Source organism: Fukomys damarensis, unplaced genomic scaffold (genome assembly GCF_012274545.1).
Source record: "Fukomys damarensis isolate Sample0158 unplaced genomic scaffold, DMR_v1.0_HiC HiC_scaffold_34, whole genome shotgun sequence".
Taxonomy (NCBI): Eukaryota; Metazoa; Chordata; class Mammalia; order Rodentia; family Bathyergidae; genus Fukomys; species Fukomys damarensis.
In genome coordinates, this window is record NW_022900946.1 from 5,661,439 (window position 1) to 5,682,279 (window position 20,841).

Sequence of the window (20,841 nt, forward strand, 5' to 3'; positions counted from 1 at the left end):
CTTCTGTTCTGCAGTTGAGGTGTCCCCTCATTAGGCCACATCCTTCCAAAGGATTAAAGAAGTGAACAAATGCTTACTCAGGCATTTATTGACTAGGTGCAGAGCCTTGTGCAGGGTGCTGATGTGCTGAGTAGCTCTTAACGTTGGGGAGTTCTGCTTTAGAATATTGCGATGACCACCATGCCTGCCAAACATATTTTTGTTCACTTTAATGTGGATTTAGCCAATGTTGTTGGTTGGTTTTATTAAAATTGGCAGTCTTATAATGTGTCTGGGTCTAGAAGTACAGTTTTATCTTTTTTTTTAATTGTATTTTTTTAAATAGGGACAAATAGCAATTGGAATGTTGTCGACTACTCCAACTGTTCTTGTCTTAATTTTTTTAAAAAGTATTTCAGGGCCAGGGATTTAGCTCAGTGGTGCTGCCGCCTGCCTCCCAAGGTCCTGAGTTCGATCCCTGGTACCAAAAACAAAAACAAAAACATATTTCATTGCAGGTTACTGGATCATACTTTAAATTTTACTGGTGGGTCATCTAAAACTGGCATTCTGCCCTTCAGAAATTATCTGGCATTCAATGAAGTGGAGGGTTTTGATTTTAAGTTTTTAAAAAAGGCTAATTTAAAGGAAGAAATGGGTGATAAAAATTATTTTTATGAGTAGATAAATAATTTTATACTGGAGTATTTGTTCCTGTTTTGGATTATTGTTTAAATTATATAAAGACAGTTTCTTAGTTTTTCCTTTGAATAAATTTATGTATAATGAATGAATGAAAGGAATTTTGAAGAGATATAACTGTTTTATTCTATTTCAGGAATTCACTTAAACAACAATCTAAACCACTTGAAATTTGGCTTGGATCATCATAGACTGTCTTCTACTACACAAACAACAGCAAAGCAAGGGAAAATGGATCCGCCGACCACCAGAGCAGGAAGCAGCAAGATTGTTCTGTTGGTGTGTAACAGAGCCTGCACTGGGCAGCAAGGGAAGAGGTGAAGAAAGCCAACTTATTTTCTAATAAATACGGAGACTTTAAAGGTCACATGCCTTCAAATGTTCTAAAAGGGATGGGGTGAAAAATCTTTACTTTTAGTAGTATATATATGTATATATATTATCCCTTCTAAATATCCACACCTCATTTGGTGAGTTAGGAGTTAAAATTTGATGAGCTAGGAGTTAGGAATATAAAATTTGTGAGGTAGAATCTGAGTTAGAAGGGTTCTCAAAGCTCATACAGTTTCTGAAGGCCCATTTCATATGCATTTTAGCTCAGGCTCTTGCTCTAAACCTATATCTGGGTACTTTCTTAATAGATTAAAAAAAAATCCAAAATATTCTTATCTTCTCTCTCATCCGTACCCCGCAGTGCTCCTCATTCTTATGTCCCAAACTGAACTCTTTATCTTTCCCTGTAGAGCTGGCCCTCTAATGTTTCCTGTCTTGGCAGATGGCACCACTATTCATCAGCTTTGTAAATCAGAAATTTGGGAGTCAGAAATCTCTCAACTCTTTCTGCTGCCTTCTTTAAGAAATTAGGGGAGCCAGGCGTGGTGGCGCACGCCTGTAATCCCAGCACTCAGGAGGCTGAGGCAGGAGGATCGCTGTGAGTTTGAGACCAGTCTGGGCTACATACTGAGTTCCGGGTCAGTCTCAACTACATAGTGAGACCCTATCTCAAACGCCTCCCCCAAAAAAAAGAAATTAGGGGAGACTTAGAATGTCTTTTAAAGTAACTTTATCACAACAACATTGTCACCTCAGTAGTAACAAGAAGAGTTTCAGGAAAATGAGAACCAAGACCTGTCATGTAAAGGTACAAGAGCCCAATGATGAATGTAACTGTATTATATACTTAAAATGTATCAATAAACTCAATGAGGAAAAAAAAACAAAACAAAAGAAAAAGTGGGTGAAGAGAGAAGGAAGAAAAAAGGAATAATAAAAAAAGAAGTGTTTCAGGGAGAAAAGACTCTTATTTTTTAATATTTGTCATGTTAGTCTTCATTCAATCTTTAAAAAGTTTGCTTTGAAATAAGTTCCTTGGATGGTCATTGACCTAAATGGAAAATGTGTTGATGCATGTATTTATGATATTTTTAGTAAAAATGTTAGTTTTTACAGTATGTCAGACACTGTTTTAAAACCTCGGTAGGGCCGGGGATTTAGCTCAGCGGTTCTGCCGACCTGAGTTCGATTCCAGGTACCAAAAAAAAAAAAAAAGAAAAAAAAGAATTTGCATTAAAACCTGGGGAATGCTGCAGTGAACAAGACCAAGAGGGACCGTGTCCTCCCGGAGCTTGCGTTCTAGTTGGGAATGCATTTAAACAAGGAAACACATTTAACCTGAGACAGTGGTCATGGTGTTGCAGAGGTTGGAATGGGGGGCAGTGAGGATGACAAGAGGCCAACAGATCTTAGAAAGAGAACTTGAGAAGGCATCCTAAGGGGCTGTAGCTGCTCCCCGCCATGGGGTGGGGGTTGTGGGAATATCCTGGAGAGGATCCTGTGTGGCGGGGACACTGGCTGCAGTCATCAGGATTAAGAGCAAGGCATGCTTAAGGATGAAAGGTGACTCGTCCTGCAGATTTCTCTCCGTATCTCTCAAGAGTGAGGACAGTGTCTTCACAAGCTTAAATATTGCATGGCCTCTTATATGAGAAACCCCAAGTTTAAAAGAGCAAAATAGAGCCGGATGTGGTGATGCATGCCTGTAATCCCAGCACTTGGGAGGCTGAGGCAGGAAGATCGCTGTGAGTTCGAGACCAGCCTGGGCTGCATAATGAGTTCCAGGTCAGTCTCAACTACACAGTGAGACCCTGTCTCAAAAAATATAAATAAAATTTAAAAAAAAGAGCAAAACATCTTTTGCAAAAGTGAAGGGGATCTAGAGATGGAGGGAAGGAGAGATAAGAAGAAAGAGGATTAAGATGTGTTACATTCATGTATCAAGTTCCCCGATGACTGTGATTGTTATGTCCTGCAAACATACTCATAAAAAAGAGTGAAAAATAGGTTACATGGAGCTCATTTCACATCAGTAGTTTTCAGGCGGATAGGCTCACTGTTAAGTACTTCACGAGCAGACAGCTACATGGCTTTGGATCTTAGCACTTCTGCCTCAGCCTGGTCCTGAGCCAGAGTTAGTTAGATAATTTGTCGTTCATTCACTCGCGTCAACTATTTTCTAGGCATTGGCTGTTCTGGCTCCTAGGATAAGTTAACCACAGTTCTTGCTGTCAGATAATGTAGTCTGTTGGTGGAGACAGCAGTGTAGACAGGCAGTTACAGCACAGTGTAGTTAGTGCTGTGGTCCACACGAGGAACAAACCAACCAGTTGCTTCCTGCAGAAAGATGACTTCATTGGGTCATCACGTGGATGAGTAGGAGACAGCCTAAAAGGAGGATAGAAGGGGTGTCCCAGCCTTAGTGAGTGACCTGAATGAAGACCTGGATGTGTGAGAGGACATACGTAGAGATCAGCACACAGGTTTGAATAACTAGGGTAGCGGTGGTGAACCTTTCAGAGTGTTCAGTGATACAAACAGCCTGCTGTGGCACATGTGCCAAGGCTCACCACCCCTGGACAAGGGTGTGGGTGAAAGTTGAGGCTGGACTACTGGTCCTCAACTTCAGCTGCATATGAGAACCACCTGGGGCTCTCAGGGGAAAAAAAATACAGTCCTTGGGCTGCATTCCAGGTAATTTCATTAGAGTCCCCAGGGGCTGGAGTTGGGCACCACTTTTTTGATGCTTCTTTGGCACTTTCATTGTGAGCTGAGACCGAGAACCCCAGTTCTGCCTCTGATTCTCTTAACACATGGTCTAAGGTTGGAGCTGCCTGGCAGTGTCACTTGCTCATCGTTGCCTTCCTTATTGTCTAACTCCCAAGTGACACCTGCCTGCCCTTTAGGTTGTGCAGCCCTGACTGATCCTTTGTCACCTCACTCCTTGTAGGCTTAACACACTGTGTCCCAGACTCCTGGCCACTCCTGCCTCCTTTCCTCCCTGTCTCTGTTAATCCTTTTCCCTCGCTACCTCATAGCCTAGCATTAGTCTCACTAGAAGCCATTTTGGTGTATAAGCCTTCAATTTTAGTTAGAAATCTAAGTTTTTCTTTTGATCTTTTCGTCATCTCTTTGTGAGTTACCATGGAATTTCCTGTTTGAGTTCTGTCCTAACACCAATTATATTGTCCTTCCATGTGGGATTGCTGTACTTTTAAGGTAATTACAGTATTTATGTGTGGTAGATTTGGACTGCCTTTTGTCCTGCACTTGGAGAAGACAATAGCGTGGGACCTCTTACAGAAGGAAATCTTGGAAAAGATGAAGTATTTCTTGAGACCTACTGTTTGCATTCAGGTGTGTAAATACTTTGATATCCCAGCAGAGCATACATATGTATCCAGTGAGGAAACAGTCCTTACAATGAAATTTGAATTTCTTCTATTCAGATTTTCAAGCCTGAGAACTTAACTGTCATTTTATAAAAGGAGCTGGTTGGTTGTTACAGGATTTCCCTTGAACTGCTTTGTCTTCTTTGACAGTATTTATCTAACAAAGTTCAGTATGTGCTCAGCTTGGAGAAGTTACAGTAGAACTTTTATTTATACCTTTAAAGTACTGTTCCTATGTTAAGGTGTCTGTGGAAGACCAGTGAGTGCATATGCAGTGCAAGCAGTGTATTACTTGTCTTCTATAATATTTAATATATGAATTGCATTTGGGCAAGTCATAAAGTATATTAAGATGGCCTAACGACCTAGCAGTATTATAGAGAAGCATTTTATAGCACAGTTTGCTATAATGCCACATGCCCCTGAAGAGAAATTCAGTCCAGTTTCCATTGGACATTTGATGCAGGTGTGTCCCTTCAGTTTGCGCGTGGTCAGTGTCGTGGGGATAACATACTTGCTGCCCCAGGAGGAACAGCCCCTGTGCCACCCGACAGTAGAAAGGTAAGAAAAACATCACCTAGAATTTCACATGTGCTCGTGTGCAATTTAAAGCGAAACATTGTATAGTTCCTATATAAGTGTAATTGGTGGTTTAAGTTCATTTTGAAATTAAACACTTAGTTTTTTAATTCATATTTAAGTATGAAGTATTTTATGTACTTTGTTATAATTAGAAAAGTCTTGGAGCACTCAGGAAAGCAAATTAAGTATGTCCTGGGACTGCAGATAAATTACACTTCTGTGTTTATCAAGATTGTTTTCCATAGTAGCTTTCTATGCATGCCTTGTTCCTCTCTGAAACCCTGAGAGGGTAACTTGTGGCCTAAAAGAAAAAGCCCAAGTTCCGTAGTACAGGAAGTTTTGCACAGTTTGAACTCTGATTATTTTCCTTTTGTCAGACCTTGCCTTCTTTCCCCACTACCCTAAATTTTCCACAGTATCAAAGTAATGCTTGAAAATCCATACTGTTTTATGTGTGCCTTTGTGTGTGGTTTCCTGGGTCCATAATTCTTTCAAGTTTTTACAATATTTCTCTTCCTCCCATGGATTAGTTCTCTTTGCTACTTCATGCTTTCTGTGCTTTCAGTTATGCTTATGATGGCCTGTTGTGTTAATAAAATTACATATATGTATATTGATACATAAATTGGAAATTCATGTTTTTATTATGGCTTTTTTCAACAGATATTATAGTGTCTGAATTTCAGGATTTAAATAAAATATACAATATAGTTCTGTTTTAAAGCCTCCTGTCTGATTTTAGAGATGAAAACAGATTAGATTATAATTCAGAATATTGTATAGCATAAGAAAGTAAAAGAGTGATATTTACTGAGTGCTAAAAGGTTTTCTCAGGCGATGGCAGTGGTGGGTGAGCAGGGGTGGAGGGTGTTGCTTTTGTGAGGGAGGGAGGGACCACGCAGTGTGGAGCAGCGTGGGCCCCAGTGTTAAGCTTGGAGTGTGGAGAGGGTGGAGGAGTGGGAGAGCAGACTGTTCCAGGAGGCTGGTCTAGTCTCTGTGTGGGTAAGCCTGATTGAGGACAGCTTATAATGTGATACCAGCTTTTTCCAATCCCCTGATTTCTCTATTGAGAATTTTAATTTAAAGATTTTTCAGTCTATTTGTAAATTAGTTACTAAATCCAAGCACCTAATGGTCTCACTAAGAATGTTTTCTATTGGGGAACTATGAAGATTTTTCAGAAATCACAGGATTCTAGGTAAGAATATAATTGAACTTAAGTGAAATCATTTCTTAGATGGTAATATGTGGCTTCCCTATTCTGTAGGGCATTAAAGTCCTGTGGACCCGGTGGTACTGCTCATGTGAAATTAGTAGTAGAATGGGACAAGGAGACAAAAGATTTGTGAGTAGTTTTGAACTTAATATTTATTTATTCAGTCATTTCATTGTTTTAATTATTTTAGTAGCACACTTTTGATCTGCCAAATTAGCTGAAACATAAATCTCTCATCTCTTTAGCTAAGTTTGTTGTTAATCCTTTTTTAAAGCAGGCTGTTATTCCTTTCCTGTATGGTCTTCCTATCTGAAAATCTTAGAACATTTATCTGCTACTGACAGAGAAGCCATATACTTATTAATTGCTATATAGGTACAATTACTTTGATTTTTATTACTGGCTCATCAGCTCTAGTAAGCTATGTCAAATGTATACCCTTAGATTCAAATGACAGATGTGATTTAGTCCGCACTGTTCGTGGATAATCCCAGAAAAATTACCTTCAAGTTAGTTCTTAAGATAACTTTGCAAATGGAGAACCTTTCAAGGACATTTTGGAACACGCAGAGGGGTTGGATGACCACTTTTGCTTTCTTACATGTGAATCTTTTGGCTGTGAATTCATAGCTGCTTTGTAAAGTTGTAATTGTAGTTTTGTGTCTCTTCTGTAAGAAATCATCTGATACCTGGCTTTATCCTCTACTTGCAGCTTGTTTGTTAATACTGAGGATGAATATATTCCTGACTCAGAAAGTGTCCGTCTGCAGAAGGAACGTCATCATCAGCCTCAGACCTGCACCTTATCCCAGTGTTTCCAACTCTACACCAAAGAGGAGCGGGTGAGAGATAGGGCAGCACTTCTTGAGTGCTGAGGGTGGTTGGCAGGGGCACGACAAGATGACAGTGAAGAAACAAAATCTGGCCCAGAAGACCCCCAGGATTTTGTGTTTCCATAGATGATGCACATGCAAGTGCAAGTCCTTTAGGACTCATGACAAAAGCAGTTTAGATTTTTGATAGAGTGGAATGCTGTAGAAATGAATCTTTATAATTTTTTAAAAATTGTTTAAAAAATTATTGATGATTTCTTTTCTATTTAGAAGTTTTATTTTCCTTAATGACAAAAACCAGTGTTTTTCAACTGAGAACTTAGGTGTAAGGATCCATTTAAACTTAAAGTAACAGAAAATTAGAATCTTTCTTTCTTAGCTGCATAAGCCCCATCACAGGTGTTCAGTGGACACGTGTGGATAATGGCCTCTGTACTGAACTTGTGGGCACAAAGTTCTGTAGGACAGCAGTGCTTTGCAGTCGATAGGGACTCAGTAAATATTTCAGTGGAAGGACGGACAGACAGAGTGATAGATAAGTCTCTGTGTGTGAGACCTTGGCACGTGTGTTCTTCTGTGACTTTAAGAAACCTTGGCAGAGCACTTGGAGTTTACCTAATCTTGTATTGATGTTTAGGATAATGATTTTGACCATTAGCTTTTAGTCTTCACTCCTGTACGTAGGGTACTTTAAAACTCACTTTCTTGTGGTTGGATCTGTCTGCCTAATTTCAGATGGGTGACTGCTCTGAGTACCTTCCATTCTGAGGGTCTGAGGGGCTTGGATAACACTGACAGTGACTGAAGTTAACCTGAAATGTCTCCTGGTCACTACAACCGAGGCAGTGCTCTCTCTGAAGTTTGTTCATACTCAAAACTCACAGTTTTCTTCAAATATTTGAAGAATTTTCTTACCTCCAAGCTGTTCATAGTAGCTCCTTTAATAGTAGCTTTTCATGAGACATGTTTTCTCAGCTTTGGCCTTTATAAAGTGCCTGACTGTAGATTGTGTGTGGCACCCTGTTCTTTTTATCTCTTGGGAGATAAGTGCATGACTTGGGAGATGTTTGAGAACAATGCCACAAAGGTCGGAGGTGAGCAAGTCTACTAGATGACATCACTGGTGTCCATAAACATCTCCCTGACCTAGAATGATTAGTTGATGCTAGCAAGATTTCAAACGGATTCATTCATTTAAGTGGAAGCAAAGGTCCTGGGGTAGAAAGGAGCTTGGCATGGTATAAAATGAGGCTGTGACTGGAACGTGAGAGGTAAAGGAGAGTTAAGACAGCATGAGAGTTAAGACAGAGAGCAGGAATTGTCTTTCTAGTGTTCTAGAACAGTGCTTGGCACATGGGAAATGTTCAGTAAACATGTTCTAGAAGCACGAGTGGTACTTGGGAAGTTCAATATTGGGCCCAAAATAATACTGCAAATATAGAAGAGGAGGAGGAAAGACTTAGCTAGCAGTAGGCTGCATGACAGTCTTCAGGCTCAGTATTGATCAGCAGTGCCACATGGGGTGAGCCACTGTCGTGCTGTGTGACAGGGGCATTAGAAACAGTGCCCAGAACTCCGATGGTGACAGCACTGCTCTTTTAATTGCTTTAAACATTCATTTTAAGAGATGGCAACCTGGGACACCCTCTAACGTGCGGGAAGTGGGGTGCCTGGAAGTCATGCCTAGCCTACTTGACAGAAGAGGCCTTAAGGGATCTTATAGTTAATTTCAGGCACTTGCTGTCGACAAGGGATTGAACTTAATTTTCTGTAAAAGGCAGAATCTAAAGACGGCAAATGACAAGGAGTGATTTTGTTTTAAGAGTGGAAGACCTTTGCGGCAGGCCATCTGAAAGGGGGATCACTGTCTGCTGAGCTGGCTCCCTTCATTGCGAGGTAGTCAGTATCAGGCCCAAAATAACAGAATAAATATAGAGGAGGAGGAGGCGGGATGGCAGTGTGGTCTGCAGGTCTGAGAGCTTTTCAGCAGCATACAGTGAGATCAATACAGAAACCAGAGAAGCTGCTGAGAAACTGTCGGAGCAGTTAGACATTGTCACAATATTCTTACTGTATTTTATGAGAGCATCTGTTTGTAATATATTAGAGTTAGATAAACAAAAACGTGTTCCTTTTGCATTACAAGATCCTGTACTGGGAATTTTAATATGCCACGTGGAGTTGTGGGCTTACCAGATGGCAGTTTAGTTCCAGTCTTTCTGATTTACTCCTGTCTACCTAAAGTTTTGTCTCTACCTTTCTTGCAAACATGACTAGTCTCCTTGTCATGAAAATAAAGTTTCCTTAGTTCTGTTCTTCTTTGAAGTTAGATACCAGTCTTTCTCCTTTGTTCTGCCCAACTTTACCTTCAGTGTGCCCTCCCCCCTGCCCCACCTCCTCCACTCATCTCTCTAACTTGCATTTTGGTACAGGTCTCTGCAGTTTTTAGAGGCCCCTCATATGTTGAGTTCAGTGGCCTCTGCTCAGCCTACACTGGATGTAGCACTGATGACCACTCATTGCCATTCTCTTCCTTACATGAACAAAGGGGATGGTTCTGATTTTTTCTGACTGTGCATCTGCAGGCTCTGGTGCCGTCTGAGTTTTGGTATTTCCCTTAAGAAGAGGCAGTCTCCAAAATCTGTCCTTGGCTCCTTTCCATTTCAGTGGGAAATGTCATCCATTCCCATGGCTTCCTTTACCTCATTATACTGATGATCCCAGATCTGGTGTATCTTCTGAAGGCAGAATACATTTCTCACGTATTAGCATCTCTTGTGCTCATACATCCTCATCTTGAAATTGTCCCCACAGAGGTGGCATAAGTGAATTTTAGGGCCTCAGATAGATGTTTAGAAAGATTTTGTTGATAGCAGGAGGGGAGGGTTATTTGGAAAATTCAGTGCTTAGGGGAAAAATAGAATTGATGAGGTCCAGATGATAGAATGAGTGAGGACTTGAAGTGAAGATGGTATCAGTGGGTATGCAGGGGAGACAGCCACGAGGAATGGCAGAGAGAGAATGACTTTGGACGGACATGAGCAAGGGAAGGGAAGTGTGAAGGGTTTAGAGTTTGGTGTGATTCTTTGGTGGGCAGCCGTGGTGTTTGCTAAGATAGGACATACAGGAGCAGAAGGAGGGTCCATGTTGATGGAAAGATGACGATTTGAGTTTGAGGGTACACTGTTTCTGTCTGGGATGCTTCTGTGACGCCTAATCCTCTCTGAAATATCTGCCAGTTTAGTTGTTCCTCTGTGAAGGATAATCTGGTCAGCACACATTCAGGTGCAACGTCTGCTCAAGGGCCACTTGTGATTGTGTTTGTTACTCCTCTGGCTCCCTCATGGGCAGTTTCCAGAGAGATTCTGAGTTGTCCCATGACTTGAACAAGAAGTTAGTCCGGCTGTCTCTTGAGGCCTTGCATGAAGCAATGCGTAACGGAAGTCGTGCTCCTTGTTTTCAGCTTGCCCCAGATGATGCCTGGCGCTGCCCACACTGTAAGCAGCTGCAGCAGGGGAGTATCACGCTGAGCCTGTGGACTCTGCCTGATGTGCTTATCATACACCTCAAGAGATTTCGCCAGGTAAGAGAATCTTCTGTCATAGGGGAGGGCTGCGAGCCTGGGCTTCCTGTGCCTCCTGGGGTGGTGTGTGGGGTCTTTGGAGTCCCTGTTTGATCCAGTGAGCCTGTGTAGGCACGTGGATAGATGCATGTTTGCCCCTATTTGGGGTTGTATTTTGTTATTTCCCAAAGCAAAATTCAAGCTTTCTGTGACCCTTTAAGTCCTAACCATTTTAGTTTATATTGCAGATATTTTATCTTGTCTTGAGGGTTTACTTTTGACTTGTAGATGTTTTGCTTAAAGTTTGGTATGTTTACTTGGGGTTAAAAAAAAAAAAAAGAGTAGAGATCCTTTTTAGAGGAGAAAGAGTTCCATTTCTGCCTGATGTAATAATGAATGTCAACCTGCTCCCAGGGAACTGTTGCATCATTGAGGAGATGAATCACAAATACATAATAGAGAAGATAGGCTCTTTGTTGTGTTGCTTTGTGTATCAGTTTTTCCAGAAAAACCTGTCTGTTCCCTGAGGTCACGATTCTCTCACGCAGCCCTGTTGTAGAAAGGTAAACAGGAGCTGAGCAGAGTCTGCAGGCCTGGCTTTAAGGATGTCTGTGAAGGATGAGCAGGTGTTTTCCAGGTGAGATGGAAGCTGGGATGCTTATAGTGGCACAGGGAACAGTGTCTGCAGAGTCTGGGAGCTGGAGGAACACAGCACTCGCATCTGGAGGAACACACCCCCCTTGGGCTGGTGCTCCAGAGGGCGGGATGGTGGTGGAGCTGGAGTGTGTTTTGGAAAGGTCATTCTGGCTCCTGTCTGGAGGAGTGATGAGAGGGACTATAAGAATGAAGCCAGGTGGGGTAGGAGGAGGCGATGGCAGTCATCTGGGGAGGGCTGCTGCTGGCTTGGAACAGAGCTTTGGCCATGGAGATGTGAATCAGGCTGAGCCATGCGCAGGACCTCCGAGGACGCAGAGGTGGCAGGGGTGACACGGCCCCTAGAGGCCAGGGCTTTTGTGTAGGAACTCTGTTCATCATACTTCCATGGGTGTATGCTGTGGGCTCCACAAGGGGAAAGCTGATTGAGGGTGTGGATGCCCGCCTTCTCTGTCTCTTTCTCCCCACACGGACTGATTTCCCTTGCTTTCTGTTTCTTTTGGACGTACATCTCCCTTCCAGAAGCATAGAACTGAGTGTCATCTTTGACTCTTCTCTCTTATCCTTCTCACCTAGGCAGTCCTTGCAGCTTAGCTGTGCCTCTCCATGGAATCTTTCTATGTCTCCCTCTCTTCATACCTGTTGTTACCCTGCCAGTTCAGACGTTGTGTTATTTTGCAGCTGGTCCCAATTACAGTGTTTTTAAATTGATTTCTTAACCTCCGTTACTGTGCCTTCTAACATACTTTACTTGCTGCTCACACAGAACTCCAGTGACATCACCTCCTCCATAAAAGCCCAGTGCTTCCCCCTTCACTACAGAATAAGGTCAACAGTCTTCATCCTGGCCTTCCTGACTATTTAGAAGGCTTTCTCCTTTCTTTTATGAGTTTTTCTTCCCGAAATAGATCTCTAGCTCCTGGGGGTTGACATATCTATGCCTGATTAGTTTTGTAAAGCTCCTATGACACAGACCACAGGAAACATGTAGTAAAAGTCTATTCAACTAGTGGTTGACTTTCAAAGGATTAGCCTGTGCACTTAATAGAAAATACGAATTGCTCGAGATTGTCAGTTAAATAGATACATTAAGCTAAGTCAATGTGAACTGGTAATGTTGGGGGGCACTGCTTGTCAAGTGGCTTCTCTGGGTCAGCCACTAGATGTGTCCTTCACGTATTTACCACTCCACTAACTTCCATGACTCTCTGACAGAGGTATCCGCATAACCACCTGAAATTTGCCCATTATTTTGTAAATTGAAAACCTGAACACTCTTAACAGGTAAAGAAATGAAGACTCCAAGAGATTCATTTACTCTCTGTATATAGATTCTTACTGGCTCCATCTTAATTGTATTAAAACTTGTTCCACTAGACCACTGGTGGTGACCTATGGCACATGTGCCGCAGTGGGCTATTGTATCATTGAAAGCTCTAGAAGGTTTGTCCTCACTGCTCTAGACAGTTGAAACTCTTAGTCTGTTTCCCTTACTATAATGTGTGTCTTGGGAAACGTTAGATAGGTGACTCCGACGGCTTTAGCAAATAGCATCCACATTCTACGTGAACTGATCTGCCATCTGCTTGCATTAAAATATCATCAGAACTTGTTTTTCTTCTTGTGACAGGAAGGAGACAAGCGTATGAAACTTCAGAACATGGTCAAGTTTCCTTTGACTGGCCTGGACATGACACCTCATGTGGTTAAGAGAAGCCAGAGCAGCTGGAGTTTGCCATCCCATTGGTCCCCATGGAGACGGCCCTATGGACTCGGGAGGGACCCCGAGGACTACATCTATGACCTGTATGCTGTGTGCAATCATCATGGCACCATGCAAGGGGGGCACTACACAGGTCTGCAGCGTGAGAGGCCGTGTGTCTGTGCTGACATTGCTTCAGGCGGGTTTTGCTCACAGTAGGGTTACTTGGCTTTAGAACGGCCCTTTCTCTTCCAGTGGGCAGTGTACCAGTTGTGAGGGCGCTTCATCCTCCAGGTCTCTGTCTAAGAGCAAGTGTGTTACAGACCTTCGTCTTTGTCCTGAGCTGGGTCATTTAGTAGTTACCAGATCAGACCGGACAGTATGTGTATGGGTAGCACTGTCTGGTCGACAGGGGATTCACTCTGTTTATCCCATTTGCACTCCTCATTTAAGGTTTTGCTTTACTTCTTTGAGATTCTAGCCTCTGCCTTTCTTAGAATGACTCTGAACCATTTTTATGGTGTCTTTATTCTTTTTGTTCTAGGGGTAAATTTACTTTTTCATTTACAGAAGCAACTCTGTTCATCATATGAAATTTAGAGATTAGAGAGAGATGGAAAGAAGATCATGATCCATGGACTTAGATAACCATTGCTAAGATTTTTAAAAATTGTGATAACATATACATAAGAAAGTTACCATTTTAAGTGTATATAATTCAGTGGCATTAGAAATACATAGTTTTACAACTATCATCATTATATATCTCTAGAACTTTTTTCATCTTTTCAAACTGAAATTCTGTTCCAGTGATGGAAAACCTTTTAGAGCTTTCAGTGAAAACAACCTGCTGTGGCCCGTGTGCCATAGGTTCGCCACCATTAAAGAATAATTTCCATTCTTTTCTCTTGTAGCCTAACAGCCACCATACTCTTTGTCTTTATGAATTTGACTAGCTACCTCATATAAAGTGGAATCATACAGTATTTGTTCTTCATGACTGGTTTATTTAGCATAATGTCTTTAAGGTTCATCCATGCTGTAACATGCATTAAAATTTTCTTCCTTTTTAAGGCTGAATAATGTTGTCTTCTATATAGGTAAGACTTTGCGTATGGCATATACTGCCAGTGTGTTCTGTAAATTGTTGCTGTTATTTTACACTGTTGTGATTATACTGGTGTGTTCTATTGAAGGCAGCATTAGGCACTTACTTAGCTTGCTGTGGCCTCTGTCACATTAGAGATAAATATGTCTTAACCTTTCTTCAGGAGTATAATCAAGTAGGGGGAGAGATAGATAAAGTAAAACTTGCAGTAAGTGTAGTAGGTTCTGTGGTGGAAGTCTGAACCGTGGGTAGAGGCAGGGGACCGGAGGAGGGAGTGGTCACAGAGGTACAGCTTTTACCGTAGTGCTCTATAAGGTTACATCACCTGGTGGTTTGTGTAACTACATTCTGAGGTTCAAGTGATGAAACTGCCTGTCACCACATTTCTTAGATGCATCCCTGCCTTCTAACACTGATGAATATTTGTGTGTATGTACTTTTTCTGAATTTTAGTTCTGAATTTCCTTGGGAGTTCTGGAAATGGAATTGTTAGGTTAAGTGTATGCAAAACCACTTGAAGGCCAGGCAGATTTTAGGGCTTCTTGCCTGGACATCTGTTTTATATAAGGACTGAAGAGAGAATAATACTGTTAGTTTGATTTATCTGCATGGGTGGCCAGGACTATAATTTCTGCATCCTTTATACTCAGTGTGTTTCACACAGTACTTCTCAGGAACTTTATCTCATCAATTCTGTGGTTTCTGTAGCAAGAGCATAGCACAGTAGTGCTAACCATGTATTTACAGAGGTAAGGGGAGGTAAAGGAGGGCTGTGCTCTCCAGGACTCTTTCCTTTGCAGTTAGCCTTCCCCACATCACCAAGGGCAAGAGTCTGCCAGCCTTCCCAGCCCTGCAGAAGCTCTCTTTCAGCATATTCCCCCTGCCCCTCCCAGGATAGGAGCTCAGGAAGATGCCATTTCTTACTCTTAAAATCTTTTTTGTTCAATCTCTTTAAATATTTAGATGATGCTGGCAGCACTTGTTTGTGAGAGGAATAACCCCAACTTTTCAGTGTGTCATAATGGACCAGTTTGGACAGCCTCTCCTTGCCCTAGGAAGCACTTACAAGAAGAAACAGAATGATAGGGAGGTTCCAGAGGTGCTCTGACTTCGTAGAAGACTAGATATTACTTACATGCTTAAACACATCGTACCTTGTACTTTGACTTAAAGCCGTTTGGGTTATGATATTGTATTTGGTGTCTTATGTATTTTATGTGTATATTTTGTGAGAGCCACTTATATAAAAGTTCTGCTACTTGGGTTTTTGCTTTTGTGTCATTATTAGTAATACTCATGTTCTTTGATAGTTATGGAATTATATGCTCATGGTCTTAGAATGAAAACGTTTAAAATAATTTAATTTCATTGATTATCTAATGTAATTTCATTGATTATCTGGTGTGCCATTGTCAGCATTCTTGATTGATACTCATCCAGCTTAAGCTTTGGTAAAGAAGTCATTTTCCATTTAATACAGTTCCTCAGGAAAATATAGACTGGCTTGTGATGTGCTTTTGAGCAGGAAATTTTGGGGAAAAATAGGATAGTGTTATGTTTTAGCATATCCTTTTGCTCTTCATTTAGAGCAGTCTCTGGAAAATGCCTAAAAAGCCTTGGAGGCAGTATAATTTAGTGAAAAGAGCTCAGGTTAGAAGCCAGACCCATCTTTCCAGCTCTTGATGCTGGACAGGTAACGTTACTCTGACCTGGGTACCATAGTAGTAAGCAGAAAGTGAGCATGACTGCCTCATGGGGGCCCCTTACCTCGGAGTTACTCAGATAGTTTCTATATTATATTCCCTTTCCTATACTTAAGCTATAGTGCTGGTTTTCTGGAATTTAAGTCTTAGATTAGAGAACACTTCAGATACCCTCAACATTGTTGAATTAAAGGTGCTGGATTTTAAACTTTTCAATTGGAAAGTCTATTCTGATATGTTCCTTATTTTGCACTAGTTCTAGCTGTAGTTACACGATATGTTTGTGGCTGACTTGTGCAAGGATTCTAGAACAGTGCTTCTCAAACTATCTGATGAAGACTGGTTTTTGTACTTACAGTTTTCTAATCCTTCATGAGCCAGTACTTTTGTAAAAACACTATAGTAGTATCCAGTTGCTATAAAAACTGTTGAATGCTTCTCTCTGTTTTTGGTGCCTCCCTTGTGGCCAGATGCCAGTGTGAGCCACAGTTCAAGTGGCACTGGCCTAGAAAACATAATCAGAAGGTAGTGCTGGGGAGGAAAGCAAGCAGAATGTTTTTGGCAAATAGATTTTGCTCCAAAATGAGTTACTGTGCTTCTACACCATGACTGAGAACAAATCATCCCTAAGGAAAGTAGACTGAAGCTAGAGCAAGGTTACTGTACCCCTTGTCTTGGGCTCTTGCTCCCACCTTACGTTCTGCTCCCCTCCCATCACCACTCCAGAGTAGGAGGCCTCGCCAACTGGAGCGTTTATACATCAAGCCTGACCTGACACCATTGGCCAGGCGAGGTTCAGCTCTGTTTGTTGCCTGTGTCTCCCTTTCTCCACAGTTCTGACTCTGGGGGAGGGGGAGTGGTCCTTAGTTGCAGATGACATTTTCCCATGTTCATAGATGCTTTCTCTGCTTTCCTTTTGGGGACCTATCTGGTACAGTAACCCTTCCTTGTCTGGGGCCCATTCATCTCTTCTGGTTCTCTACTTGCTGAAGTTGTGCAGCTTTTTGAGGGATTCACTTCTAGTACCTCTCAGGTCCTTACATGCTCTGTTTGTGGAGCCATAATTGTTTAGTCTGGCATTCAGCTAGATATTCTAGCACTCATTCGATCTCACTCCAATAAATGGATATTTTTAGAAAATAAGATGTTAATATGCCTTTTTGGATCAGTCTTATAAGACTCCTTGAAACTTGGTGACTTGGCTTCATGAACTCTTAAGTTTGCTTTGTGAGAGGTTAAACCCAGGACTTTGTGCATGCCAAGCCCATGCCTCCAACATCAAACTGTTTAAATTTTTGTTGGTGCTTGAATGCTCTATTTCTATTTCAAGTTTAGAGTCTGAACTGAGGAGAAGGCCTCCTACATCCATGAGCTTATATGTTCTCAATTTGCTAGAGAACTCCCATGAAGCATTGTTTGTAGTATCTGCTGAGAGAAGAAGGTAGAACAGAGGTTTAAGTGAAAGCTCAAGGATTGGAGAGACTGGAAATGAGCTAGGCTCTGCCCTTTACCAGCTGTGTGAGCATGGGCATGCTGGTAGTGTTTTTGGACATATGTAAATTGAGAATAAAATAATAAAATAAGTCTTGGAATTAAAATGGGGTGCTTGGCATATGATAAGTGTTAAATAGAAGTTACATGCTGGGTTATTAATATTATTTCTCTTTGTATTATTTTGTGTCTAATAAACACTAGAATGTTAAATGCTTAAATTAAGGTTTTTAGTTCTGGCACTATTGACATTTTGATTGTATAATTCTGTGGTGTTCTGTGCATTGTAAAATGTTTAGCAGCATCCTTGCTTCTACCAACTACATGTTGGTAGTAGGCTCCCATCCAGTTGTGTCAATTAAAATATCCCCTTCACTGCTAAATGTCCCCTGCAGGGCAAAATTGGCATAGTTGAGATCCAGTGGTTTAAATAAGTATATTGTTTTCTGAGATGAAATCAAAATGTGTCTACTTGGAATAATTTGGAATTTATCAAAATATTTTGCCTGAGTGATACGGAGTTTTGACTTTTTTAACCTCTGTGTTATGTACAGGCTTATACAGTTCTCGAATTAATTAGATTATCCAGAGAGATGGTGTCTGTGGGTGAAAGGGCAAGGCAGGTGTGGCTTCCCCCTGGTACTGACTGTTGGCTCCTTTTGGCAGCTCACTGTAAGAACTCTGTGGACGGTCTCTGGTATTGCTTTGATGACAGTGATGTGCAGCAGCTGTCAGAAGATGAGGTGTGCACACAGACAGCCTACATCCTTTTCTACCAGAGGCGGACAGCCATCCCCTCATGGTCGGCCAACAGCTCGGTGGCAGGTAAGACTGACTCCTGTTCTTGGTCAGTTTTGCCTGAAGCAGAAGATTGTAATTCATGGTCCACAGGATCTCAGGAGGCTTCATGACTGCCAGTTTGATCAGATTGATTCTCACGTTTCCTTTTAATCTGGAAACCTACATATTTGTAACCAAGGACGTGAGGGTGGACTGTGAGGGCACTTGCGGGTCAGCAAGGAGACAGGGCATGGAACTTGTGTTGTTTCCCTGTGGGGTGAGTACACAAGCCAGTGTAGAAGCTGCTCTGAAACCTCCACCATGGGTTCCTTGGTGCTTGTTTCATTTGAGCCATGTGTTCATCTAATGTGAGTGTGATCATAACACCCACTTAGTGGGATCATGGTATTCACTACATTAGGTAAAAGCATGTGAAGAACGCTTTGTAAAGGGGGAAAAGCATTAAAAATAGTCTTTTTCCCAATTCAGAGGTGACCTGTTTTGTTAGGGGGATTGAGGGATGTAGTACTAGATGGCTTGCATTTAGTCTCATCCAGCCTGTTACATTAATAAACAGAGCATTGGGGCTGGGGTTGCAGCTCAGTGGCACCACGCCTCTCTCCTAAGCACAAGGTCCGAGTTTGATCTTTGGTACCGGAAAAAAAAGCCAACCAACAAACAGAGCAGTGAATACCAACACACAGTATGCATGCAGCGCACATTATCCAAACGGGGCATGTTCCTGATTCAGGGTGTGACTGTCAGCATAGCAGAGGACTGTAACATGGTAAAGCGTCAACAGGACAGGCGACAGAATGGTGAGTTCCACCCACTCCACGCCACAAAGACTGAGCTTAGAGCAGCCGGAAGGGAGCTTTACTCAAGCGAAGCAACCCCCTTGCTGGAGCCAAACCCCACCCAGTGTGTCGCCACTCATTTCCTGACAGGAGGTGGAGCTCCAGTGCTCTGAGGTCTCCTGTGCTGTCCGGAGTTGTGAGCAGAAAGGACAGCTGTTGAGGTGCGCTTGAGACAGTTTCACCAGCACTTTCTGTTGCCCTAACACATGGTTCACGGCATCCCTAAAACAGACTGATTGACACATTGTTGTGTGTATTATTAATATTATGAGTGGTTAAACATTTCCATAAGAGACTGGGGTTGCAGCTCAGTGGTGGAGTACTTACATGCACTAGGCAAGCCTTGGGTTCTGTTCCTAGCACTGTCACCCGCTCCTTAAGGCACTCAAGCTAAGTGCTGTGCTTTTTCTCTATTTGAGTTAGAAATATGACTGCTAGTGGTCAGAACAGTGCCTGGCCTGTAGGTACTTAATGTTTGTAGAGTGGATGATGTGTGAAGAATGTCTGTCTCTATTCTGTTCCCCTGCCAACTCTGAAGATTCAGACATTGCATTCTGAGGTGTTCTTCCCTAACCTTGCATTTGTGACTCCTGCAAATCTTGTCTGTTGGAACTGCCTTGTTTCTTCATCTTCTATTTGGCTCTGGGAGTGTACGTCAGCCCTGCAGTGAGGACGTCAGGACCCGCAGCTCGGCTGTTGCACCTTCCCTAGGATATGGGCGCTCAGTCTGACTGTTGGACCCTGGCTGACCATTGTGCCCACCTCCTTTTCTACAGGCTCCACGAGTTCTTCCCTGTGTGAGCACTGGGTGAGCCGGCTCCCGGGGAGCAAGCAAGCCAGCGTGACCTCTGCAGCTTCTTCCAGACGCACCTCCCTGGCCTCACTCTCAGAGTCCGTGGAGATGACCGGGGAAAGAAGTGAAGATGATGGTGGGTGTGGCTTTTGGTGACAAATTTCCAAAGTGGCAACTGACGGACATAGCACAGGGTCCCTCAGGTTTATGAACAGAGTCCCAAGTGATTGTTGGAGAACCGAAAGGGGACCTAGTGACTGGGGCTGCATGGCTGTTGGTCACATCATAACAGATACATTTTATTTATTTATTTATTGATTGATTGGTACCGGGGATTGATCTCAGGTTCTTGTGCTTGCGAGGCAGGTGCCAGAGCCACTGAGCTAAATCCCTGGTCCACAGATACATTTTATATGAAGAGGGTTGTTGGCTTTTCTGCCATGATCCAAGACTTTTTACTTCTACTTTATTATTTCTGCTCTGATAATCTGGTGTGCAGACTGAAGCTTTAACTCTGAATAATAATGTGCACATTTTTTTTTTCCAAAGTGTTTTTAAAAATCCCTAGAATGGCTTTAAAGGCTTAGGGAAGTTGTACCTTGCCCAGAGTTATCTGTTCCCAGCCTGGTGAGGAGGCCCCTGACTCTCCTAGCTTGTGGTTCTAAACATAGCTACAATATAAAGAGTGGGAAAATATGATGAAAATTGAACTCTGCATTTGTTTTTAACTGCCTCGCTGCTTGAGTAATGGCAGGGCAGACCTTGGCTCTAGCAGGGAAGCCTGGTGGTGTGGGAAGGACCAGGCAACCAGTGCGAGAGCTGGGAGGAAGAGAGAATGAGCTCAGCCTCGACAGTGAGAACTGTGACTCATCTTTCAACAAGCCTCACTCTTCAGCCAGCCCTTCAGTCGCTCTAATCTGCTTCTAGTGGTGGTGGATAATTTGAGAAAATGAAAAGGAGCTAAAATTGCAAGAAGTTGGAAGAAGAAGACCAAATTAGATCAGCGTCATGGTTCTAGCTCTGCCATTTCTCTGGCTTGTTGCTTCTTTATTTATAAAATGAGATTATCAGGCTGTAACACCAAGCTCCTTGTAGCTGCTAACATTTTATGAAAAGCCAACCTGTGAACCTTTACATGTTTAGGTAGAGGTTAT

General features: G+C 42.3%; 1 protein-coding gene across 1 annotated transcript in view; it reads left to right on the plus strand.

Moving 5' to 3' along the window:
- The window catches only part of Usp31 (ubiquitin specific peptidase 31), a 72,420-nt gene that overhangs the window by 42,704 nt on the left and 8,875 nt on the right, over positions 1-20,841 (plus strand). Inside the window, exons 7-15 of the mRNA XM_010623452.2 lie at positions 818-998; positions 4,260-4,371; positions 4,873-4,967; positions 6,256-6,333; positions 6,917-7,046; positions 10,501-10,620; positions 12,884-13,109; positions 17,924-18,082; positions 19,671-19,823. Coding sequence (XP_010621754.1) covers positions 818-998; positions 4,260-4,371; positions 4,873-4,967; positions 6,256-6,333; positions 6,917-7,046; positions 10,501-10,620; positions 12,884-13,109; positions 17,924-18,082; positions 19,671-19,823 — 1,254 coding nt within the window. The remainder of the gene's footprint in view (positions 1-817; positions 999-4,259; positions 4,372-4,872; positions 4,968-6,255; positions 6,334-6,916; positions 7,047-10,500; positions 10,621-12,883; positions 13,110-17,923; positions 18,083-19,670; positions 19,824-20,841) is intronic.